General features: G+C 40.5%; 1 protein-coding gene across 1 annotated transcript; it reads left to right on the top strand.

Annotated features, from left to right (window-relative positions):
- NAA11 (N(alpha)-acetyltransferase 11, NatA catalytic subunit) lies at positions 275–9,314 on the top strand. Its single transcript, XM_005681811.2, has 2 exons — positions 275–988; positions 8,677–9,314. The coding sequence occupies exon 1, from the start codon at positions 287–289 to the stop codon at positions 974–976; it is 690 nt and encodes a 229-aa protein (XP_005681868.1). The 5' UTR covers positions 275–286; the 3' UTR covers positions 977–988; positions 8,677–9,314.

Here is a 10,910-nt window from a genome sequence, read left to right as displayed (position 1 = left end):
ACAAGGAACTCCACTGCTCCACCCCCTAAGTCATGCGTGCGCACAGGCACAGTGAAGTCAAAAACCTCATTGGCTGGGACTAAGTGCGCACTTCCGGAAGCCACACCTTAGCACCGCCCCTTCCGTCTGCTGGTCATCCCGCCTTCCCGCCACCCAGTCTCCGCACTCTCCAGCTCGGCAGCTTCCGCCCTGTGGACTGAAACTCCACCGAGGCAAACAGGGCTTGGCGGCAGTAGCCTTTCTCACAGTCTCCTCCGTCAAATCCTGCTCGCTGCTTGCCGCCATCATGAACATCCGCAATGCTCGGCCAGATGACCTGATGAACATGCAACATTGCAACCTCCTTTGCCTTCCCGAGAACTACCAGATGAAATACTATTTCTACCATGGCCTTTCTTGGCCCCAGCTCTCTTACATCGCTGAGGACGAGGACGGGAAGATTGTGGGCTACGTCCTGGCCAAAATGGAGGAAGACCCAGATGATGTCCCTCACGGACACATAACCTCACTGGCTGTGAAGCGTTCCCACCGTCGCCTGGGCCTAGCTCAGAAGCTGATGGACCAGGCCTCCCGGGCCATGATTGAGAACTTTAGCGCCAAGTACGTGTCCTTGCACGTCAGGAAGAGTAACCGGGCAGCCTTGCACCTCTATTCTAACACTCTTAACTTTCAGATTAGTGAGGTGGAACCCAGATACTATGCAGATGGAGAAGATGCTTATGCTATGAAGCGGGATCTGTCACAGATGGCAGATGAGCTGAGGAGGCAGTTGCAGCTGAAGAAGGGCGGGTATGTGGTGCTGGGCTCCAGGGAGAACCAGGAGACCCAGGGCAGCACACTTCCTGGTTCAGAAGTGGCCTGTCAAGAGAAGAACCCAGCCACTGATGGTAGCGGGAGTGACAGCAAGGAACCCAGCGAATCCACGGAAAGCCCCGATGCCCAGGACAGTTCAGAAGACTCTGATTCCACCTCCTAGAGCCTGCTTAAGGTAAGTGTTCTCACTTCCTTGACCCAGTTCCTATCTCCCCTGAATTCCTGCACCATACTTGGGTCGCCAGATCCCATCCCATTCTAGCCCTAACGGATTTCACTGTGAAAACACCCTGTTGGCCTCAGGGAGGAGTGTAGAGTGGGTTGAGGGAAGCTCATTGCTCATTATAGGAAGTTAATAGATTCCATGCTGAAAGTAGATTAAATTCAGTAAAAGAAACAACATTTATCCTGCCTTTTCGATATGAATTGTATTTTAGAATATGCACGTAGTTTATGAAAGAAATGTCTTTATAGAATGACAGCTAATAAAAGCAGAAAGAATGCTAGAATTGTAAAGTTGCCATTTTGAAACTCTTGAAACAATAGATCAGGCAGTTGTCATCAGTGACTGATGCCATTAGGTGAAAGTTGGGACAGTTTGCAATGATGGATCAAGCTAGCAACACTTGAAGTCACTGGTCAAGTGTAGCATCACTATGTGCTGTGCTGTGCTCTGCTTAGTTGCTCAGTGGTGTTCAACTCTTTGCAACTCCATGGACTATCCACCAGGTTCCTCTGTCCATGTGGATTCTCCAGGCGAGAATACTGAAGTGGGTTGCCATGCCCTCCTTCAGAGGATCTTCTCAACCCAGCATCACTATAAGGGAGACAAATATTATGTGCCTCCTAATGCAATAAGAGGTGTACCGTGACAGCTATGAAATATTCTTGCCCAAAGAAAATACTGTGTGTCTGTATAAAATGTATCTTGAATCCAAAGAAGACCCTGGATCTAACATTTTTATTAAGAAAACAAAAACATAGGGACATGTTAAATTACAATCAGCCAAATCCAGAATGAGAAAATTTCTACAGAACAAATGATCTGATTTCTTCAACAAATGAATGTCATTTTTAAAAAAGAGAGGAGGAATTTATCTATTAAAACAAGTTGTAGAGATATACTAACCATATACAACTGTTATGGAGGTTGTTTGGTTTAAACAAACTAAATATAAGACATTTTGACACAACTAGGCAGAACTTGAACACAGATTGTATCCTATTAAGGAATTGTTAATAATTTTGTTAAGTGAGCTAAATGATATTGTAGTATTGTTTTTAAAAGCCCTAATCTGTTAGAGATACCAGTTCAGATCTGTTGCTCAGTCGTGTCTGACTCTTTGCTCCCTCATGGACTGCAGCACGCCAGGCTTCCCTGTCCATCACCAACTCCTGGAGCTTGCTCAAACTCACATCCATCGAGTCGGTGATGGCATCCAACCACCTCATTCTCTGTCGTCCCCTTCTCCTCCTGCCTTCAATCATTCCCAGCATCAGGGTCTTTTGTAAGGATGTATATTGAAGTAATTAGAGTTGAAATAATATGAGGCCTTGGATTTACTTGAAAATACTCCAGCAAAATGACAAAAAAAAAAAAAAAAAGAGGTCAGGGAGGCGGAAATAGAAAAAATAAGAATGACAACATGTAATAATTGTTGAAGTTGGGTAACGGGTACTTGGGAGGTTCATTATGCTGTTTTTCACCCTATAATGTGTGAAAATCAACATGAAAAGTCAAAGAACAAAAACGATTATTGTTCTTCATACTACCCATTAACCAGTCACTGAAAAGAAGTTTTAAAAGACTATTTAATTTCCCTTAAAGAACGTTGTAACACCTTAACGATTTGAAGGGTCAATTTAGAAGCTTTAACTTCTAGTCACCTTACCCTTACATATGAAAAAAGCAGCAACTTTCACATAACAAAGTCCAGTTATGAGTGACACACTGCATATAGTTAAATGCCTTTTGATTCATTTACTCATTCATAAAAATTTATATATGCCTGGCATGAGACTTGGAGTTTGGTATATACCAGTGATTAGGACAGGCTGATGTTTACATTATATAGCATCTTATCTTTGTGGTTATCAGCTTCTCTTCAGTTGTTATACTCTACCTGAGTAAGTAAGGATCTGTGTTAAGTAATTATCTTTGCTTACTTCAGGAAAGTGAGCAAAGATAATTGGAGATTGCTTAATATCTGATGTGAAAAAACAAAACCGTCACTTTAGCAGGGGAAGAGAAAATAAATAATTGTAAGAAAATTATTGTGTGGCAGTTATAAATATCTGTCCAAATTCAGCAATAACTGAAATGTTTCTTTATATTACTGTAATTGGACTTTATTTCTAAGATGAAAGAGGTGTTCCCTGTACTTAGCATCAGTATCCTTCCATGTTGGAACCTGCTGCGACATCTTCATTGGGTCCATCTAATCTTTGGTCCTTACGAGCCCCTTCTGGGTCCTTTCCAGTCAGAGGCCTGTTCAGGTCTCAGGTGTTCTCTGCCATGTTTGGGCCATTTTGGTAGCAAGGGTATTAATTTGCATAGGCTAGTTGTTCTAAAAATTAATCTCCCAATCTCAATAACTGAAAACAATAACACACATTTTCTCACATCACGGTCCAGTATGAGTCAGCGATGTGGTAGGGATGTGGAGGGGAGAGGAAAAGAAAGGCCCTTCTCCATGAAGGCATTCAGGACTCTTATCTGCTCCTTGGCCCTGTTTAGGAATCTGGTGAAGCCTAAGGACACCTCAGAAAACTGCCTTTTAAAGGCTTGAAAATCTGTGCAATTACAAAGGAAACCAATTTTTATTAACACTGTTAATCAAATTATTTTAAAATAAACCTTATTTTGTTGTTCAGACACTAAGTTGTGTCTGACTCCTTACCACTCCATGGACTGCAGCATGCCAGGCTTCCCTGTCCTTCACTATCTCCCAGAGTTTGCTCAAATTCATGTCCATTGAGCCAGTAATGCAATCTAACAATCTCATCCTCTGCCATCCCCTTCTCCTTTTGCCTTCCATCTTCCCCAATATCAGGGTCTTATGTTATTTATGTATTTAAAAGAAAATTGAGTGTAAATGCTATTTGGAGATACCTCCAACAGCTGTAATGTAATATGAAAACCTGTGATTTGTATTGGTGATAAAGTTGCAAGTATTGTAACACACTACTGTGCCTTAGTGCCTATATTCATAATTGAAGGAAATGCTAAATTTCAGTTGGAAGCTAGTGAAAATCCAGAATTTTTTGTTGTTGTTGTTCCAAATCCAAGTTCATGGTTCTCCCAAATTCAGTTAATGGATCCCAGGCTAAAAGCCCCTAATACAGTGCCATTTTCTAGAATCATATATCCTCCACTTGTTCATATACATTCAACTTGAAGATAAGGGGAAATAATACACATAGAGGTTTATCTAGGTGTTAAAAGTCAGTCTCATTTTCCTAACTACCTGCAGGGGAGATTAGATAGTGTAGTGTAGTTGTATGCCTGGGAGGAAAAGGATTGAGTTCTGGTAACCACACAGCATAGTTTCTGCAACAGTGGGAACCACCCCAGTGGTGCTCTGGACTTTGAGAAGTTCTGCTTCCATGCCTGGCCAGGAGCCTGGGGTCTCTCTGCTGCCCCCTCCCTCTCCACAGAAACTTCTGCCAGGCTATCTGAGCTGTCTGCTTAGTCACATGACACACATGTCTTTTGCACAAACCTTGGCATGGGAAACTGGGACCCTGCCACCTTGCTGCCTTTATCCTCTGGTTAAAGCCTGGAAGAATTGACCCCTCTACATGGAAATCCCCTGAATTGTCTAAAGCTGCAGTTACCATCCCTCACCTTTGTCCCATTCCGCAGGGGTTTATTAGGACATACACTTAGCTGCCTGGTTGGGAAAAGACTTCTGTGAGAAAAGGAAGAATAGAGACAAAAATTAAAAGGTTAATACAACGAAAGTATTATCCAGCCACAGTTGTGGCATTCCCTCTGTGGAACTGGAGTTAAAATACCTACAGAAGAAAGTCCTGAAAGAAATAACTTTTCATTTTTCCTTATCTTCCTTTGGGTCTGGGCAATGGAGACAAAGTTAGAAGATTTAGAAGTGATGGTGAATAGGGCAGCTGGTGAAGGAGACTGGATGTCTTCCTCTACAGAATGGTAATAAAAGTCACTGATAACACTGTGAGAACACTGTGTCAGAGGTAGTGTTATAGGGACTCCTTGTGAATTGTCTCACTTAATCCTCCTAAAATCCCTCTAAAGGAGGTACCCAGGTAGTGCTAGTTGTAAAGAACCTGCCTGCAAATGCAGGAGACATAAGAGACGCAGGTTCGATCCCTGGGTTGGGCAGATCCCCTGGAGGAGGAAATGGCAAACCACTCCAGCATTCTTGCCTGGAGAATCCATCCCACAGACAGCGAGGCCTGGTGGCCTAAATCCATAGAGTCACACAGAGTCAGACATGACTGAAGTGACTTAGCACACACACACATAAGTGCAAAATGCATTGCTCCATTTTACAGATGAGAAGTGCCTGTCATTCAGACAGTAAGTGGAAAACAGGGATGCAAACTCAGATGATGGGACTCCACCAGGGTGAAGATTAAGTGGACAATGCCTGAAAATAGCTTAGCACAATGCTTCACACACAGTTATTTATTCTGTAAATTTTTGCTTTTAAACTGCAGTGATAGTAACCATCCAGCCTATTTTTCTTCTCCACAGTAATCAAGTGATAGAATGTTGTGTATGAGCAGCAACAGTTTGCAGCCTTGGAAGGGAGATGCATCTTAATGATTAAAATAGCTCTCACTGACAAGCTGAATGTCAAAGCATTCAGCTGAATCAATGCTCGTCAACAGCAGAGTTTCTAAGGAGCCATAGCAATGAAGACAGGTCAGTTCAAAACACGCTAGTTAAGGCAGGAATGCCGTCAAAGTGATGCTCCTGACAAGAAATATGTGGATGATTAATAACAAAAAGGAAAAAATTGCAGAATCTTAGAATTTTCCATTGAGCTGGCAATATTGAGTTAACCAAGGTTACTTGAGTGACTCTCCCTTTCTGGTCTATCCTTTCTGTCGCTAAGCTGTCATCCTAACAGAAAGTTGTTAAATGTTCACATGAGCATTCACTGAAATAGACTGTTCTTAATTTTACCAGACAACTAATTATAACTGGAATGATATCATGAAATATGGAAGAAAGTTAGAGACTGACAGGTCTGGTAAATTCCTAGTATAACCTTACCCCAGATATGCCAGAAACCATAGATTTCAAATGCTGCTGCACTGTATGAAGATAAAGAGGGGAGGGGGGTGGGAAGAGATAAAATATTGTTTTGAAATACTAATCAGATAGATATCATTTGTTGAATTATTTATAATCTCTAACAATGTCACTTTTCAGTCAGTGTGCCATGTATATATTTAGGATGACTGAAATACCAACTTTGTTAGAGGTAACTGATAAAAGCAGAGGCTTTTCCTAAATGTTATACTCTTTTCATGCTACGGAGCTCTATGGTGGAAAAGGTAAGGAAGAGATGATAATAACAGTTATTCTGTGAATGGCTGTGGTTCAGAGAGTCTTCCTGAAATATTCTGCGGTGCTGTTTTTAAGACTGAAATCCTCAGACTACCATAGGATTTTTTTTTTAAGGTCCAAGGCATAAAATTCTGTTTTGTTCTCGAAAAGTCATGTCAACAATTAACATATTTCTCAGGCTGCCATTGCCTGTCTTTAAGGAATCCTAGTAGTGTAAGAGTTTGAACTTAATAAGCTAATAAGGACTAATAATATTCATATTTTATCTTAATGTCTTAATTGTATCAAGCAATATTTACCAAGAAAGCTAAAAGAACTTATAGAATTGTTTTTTATATAACTTCTTTTGCATGCCTCTTTTAGCAGTGTTTGAAACAAATTAAAAAAGATAATGATGATAGACTTTCTGGCCTATTCTCCCACATCTTCCACGACAGCAAATACACTTTTTTTTAAAAATAACATTTTGTATTATATGCCTCTGCCTATCCTGCTTGATTCACTGTTGTTATTCTGGGAACTGACTTCTCTATAATTACGATTTTGGCTTTTCTAAAATTGTGATTTTGTGCAAAAATGGTTTTTAACTGGCCTGTGCCTAATAGCCTTTATCTTACTACTTCTGTGTGCATCTGATAGATGGGAAAACAATGCATCTTTACAATTTTAAGGTTGTGTGGTTGTTTTATTTGCAGCTACTCAGTAATGGGAAGCAATACTCCACTAGCTTTTCTTTAACTTATATATTCCATTCACATATCACACAAACCTTTCTACCTTATTAAGTATAGGGCCCATGTCCCAGTTTCTTGGACTCCAGAATTACTGCAGACAGTGACTGCAGCCAAGAAATTAAAAGACGCTTGCTTCTTGGAAAAAAAGCTATGACAAACCTAGGCAGCGTATTAAAAAGTAGAAGTATCACTTTGCTGACAAATAGTCAAAGCTCTGGTTTTTCCAGTAGTCATGTACGGATGTGAGAATTAGACTGTAAAGAAGGCTGAGTGCCATAGAATTGATGCTTTCAAACTGTGGTGCTGGAAAAGGCTCTTTAGAGTCCCTTGGACTGCATGGAGATCAAGCCAGTCAATCCTAAAGGGAATCAACCCTGAATATTCATTGGAAGAACTGATGCTGAAGCTCCAATACTTTGGCTACCTGTTACAAAGAACCAGCTCTTCGGGAAAGACCCTCATGATTGGAAAGATTGAAGGCAGAAGGAGAAGGGGATGAGATGGTTGGATGGCATCACTGACTCAATGGACTTGAGTTTGAGCAAATACCAGGACATAGTGAAGGACAGGGAAGCCTGGCATGCTGCAGTCCATGGGACTGCAAAGAGCCAGAAATTACTTAGCAACTGAACAACAACCACCATGTCTCATTTATCTTCATTTCCTGACACATTATTCCTTCATTGTAAGTTCTCAGTATATAGTTATTGAAAGGAGGGAAGGACTCTTCCAAATTACCAATGTAGAATTTAAAAATGGAAAGGAGAGAAAATATACTTAAGGCACTACTTCCTATTACCTATTGTAATTAGAATGCTTTTAAGTTATGAATAAAGAGACATAATGGGTAGTTTGGTTTCATATCCAGGTCTCACAGAAAGAAAATATGACTTCTAGAATTGGACGCATTACATCTAGCTTATCAAGAGCTAAAAAGCCTTTTCATTTCATTTGAATTGAGATAAATTTCCTTTTTCTCTCTCTCTTTGTATTTTTTTTTTTTGATAAATTTCTTTTTGAGTAGAGTAGGATGTTGTAGAATTTGAAGACGGCAAGCAAAAGTGTCATAGTTTCTTTAGGTTTAAAACAAGATCTTTGGGGTAGATCTCAGCCTTTCATTGTTCTCCCCACGCCTCTTTCTCCTGGAAGAAATGGCTTTTTGATTTGGTTCAGTCGGTCAGTTGTGTCTGACTCTTTGCCACCCCATGGACTGCAGCATGCCAGGCCTCCCCGTCCATCACCAACTCCCGGAGTTTACCCAAAACTCAGGTCCATTGAGTCAGTGATTCCATCCAACCATCTCAACGTCTGTCATCCCCTTCTCCTAACTTAGATGTCAAGAAAAGTTCATGTGTCTTCACCACAGAGAGGGGAGAGAGCCTCAGATTTACGTGTGGCTCTTTGTGCTGTCATCTGAATTCTCACTGGCTCCCATGGAGATATAGCGAGTCTAACCTGGCTATTAGTGCCTTGTTGATCTGCTGCCAGAATCTGTTATTGGTTAAACCCAGATTTTATTCTCTCAGAGTCTATTGCCCTCCTTTACTCACTTGCTCTCTTTTCACTTCTCAACAGCATTGCAGGTCCTCGTGTCTCAACCATATCTGCTCTCTGAGTCCTGGCTTATCCCGTGAACTCTGTAGCATCTGCTCGGGGGTCATCTCAGGCCAACCCCAATGGCTTCTCACTCTCAACCTTCCACATACCCCACCAGGATCATGACGGAATACGTGGACACAAGAGCCTGCTGTGCAAGTGCCAAGGAAGTTTGAGGCCTGCCATCACCGAACCTTTCCTGGCCTGCTCACATCATTCCTGCCATTTTATTGTGTTTGTAGTAGTCCTTTGTTGGGTGTGGTTGACTTGTAAGGTTGTCCCTTTGTAAGATACAGAACAGGAAATGCGGAAAACTCCCAAAGCTCCCAGGCTTTTAGTTTTTGCCATTGTTTCTCTGGGCTTTCATTCTTGAGGGGGTAGTCAGGACCATCAAGTCAGACCTCATGCCCCCTTCCTCTTCCTTTTTCACCTCTTCTGGTAGAAGTATTCTGTTTCCTCTTCCTTTCTCCAGGAACCTGTCCGCTCTCATGTCCTCTCCTTTCTTGAAGAAGTATTCTCCTCCTTCCCAGTGGGAGGAAGTGGTAAGGGCTTCTATTATGCAATCAGAACTTGGAGATTTTAAGAAAAGGACAACCAGTAATTAAATTGGAATATCTAATCTGCTTGTTTGTGTCTTTTTTTTTTTTTCGGTTAATGACATAACTTGCTGTTTATTGAGAACCTATAATGTTTAGGTACAGTGCTAGGGCCTTTATTACCAGTATATTTAATCCTCTCAGCAATTAGGGGAGGTTAAGTATTGTTATCCCTATTTTATAGATGGGGAACCTGAAGCTCAAAGAGGCGAAGTAAATATCTAGGACCTGAACTCAAGTTATTTGAATTCAAAGCCAAAATTCCTTTCACTTTCCTCTTGCTCCTTTTTGCATTTTATTTACAAAAGTGTGAAAACTATAGCAAAAAAAGGGAGAATTGAGTTGTAAAATGTGTTGACAGGTGACAACTATATGTCTTTTATAAATATTTATATAACCCACTATTATAATCCTGTTTACTGTTTTCCCCAGTAAAAATAAGTAAAGGCAAAACATTTTAACCACTTTTGACAAAGTGCAGCAGAGGTCACCAGATAAAATTGTTATCATTACTTAATGTTTTTCTATTCACTGAATGTGAATTACCATAGCGTGTGATTTTTCTCATGTTTAAATTTTTATGAAAACTAGTGTGTATGGTTTAAAGTTAAAGCCTTGACATTAACCATCCGATGACAAGAGAGAAATCTGTTCTCTGTAGTCATAATCAGCCCTCCTAAGCTCTTCTTACAAATCTACTCTAAGAATGCACTCTAAGAATGCCTGCCTAATAGGAAATGATCGCCTGAGGCAGACATAAAAGTTTTTTCCTACATGAGGATTTGACATTACAAACCTCTCATCCATCTTTCCATCTTTACTGTTTTTCTTTTTAATTTTCTCTCCCAACTCTAAAACTATTTTATTCCTTCCTCTTAAGCATGTATTTTATCTCTTTATTTTTAAATATTACAGCTTTCTAACATCTGTCTCTAGGGCAGCATAATCTTACTGGTGAAATATTCCATGTTTTCCTTGAGCCCTTGTCAATATGTCTTCGTGTTAACAGCTTAGCAGATGGAGAAACAGAAGGAGTAGCCTCAGCTTACCTGAACGATTTCTCTCTGGCACCCAGCACATGACTTTCTCTACTAACTTGATGATAGGAACTGGAGTAATTGGAAGATAAGAAATGATGCCTGACTCTTGCAGTATTGTTTACTAAAACTATTGGCAGCTTTTTTACATTACTGTTAGATCCTTTTTCTCAGTCTCATACCGGGAGAAGACAGAATTATAGCAACCTACCTGGTTTGCACTGTGACTACTTAGATAATGAAAGTAAAATAATAATAACTAATATTGCTTTGGGCATAAATTAGCACATTCCCAGGTGGTTCCAGGGTAATCACCATGATTTAGCAGAAGCAATAGCTTTCTGCAACAGAAAATGTGGGAGCCTGTGATATTGCTTTATGTAATAGCATTGTTCTTTTTACATGGGGCTTATTGTTATTATTATTTAATGGGCTGACTGCTTTTTACTTAAATATTGGGTTAGCCAAAACTTCATTTGGGTTTTTCTATAAGATGTGGAAAAACCCAAGTGTTTTTGGCCAACCCAATACAAACCGAGAGAGACCAAAGCAGGACTTTGAAACAAGAATGTAGGAGAGT

Source organism: Capra hircus, chromosome 6, assembly GCF_001704415.2.
Source record: "Capra hircus breed San Clemente chromosome 6, ASM170441v1, whole genome shotgun sequence".
In the NCBI taxonomy this organism is placed as follows: Eukaryota; Metazoa; Chordata; class Mammalia; order Artiodactyla; family Bovidae; genus Capra; species Capra hircus.
The sequence above is the reverse complement of the archived record's forward strand: the minus strand, read 5'-3'. Positions and strand labels throughout refer to the sequence as shown.

Coding starts and splice junctions, on each gene's coding strand:
- NAA11 (XM_005681811.2), top strand. CDS start 287: ATGAACATCCGCAATGCTCGGCCAGATGACCTGATGAACATGCAACAT.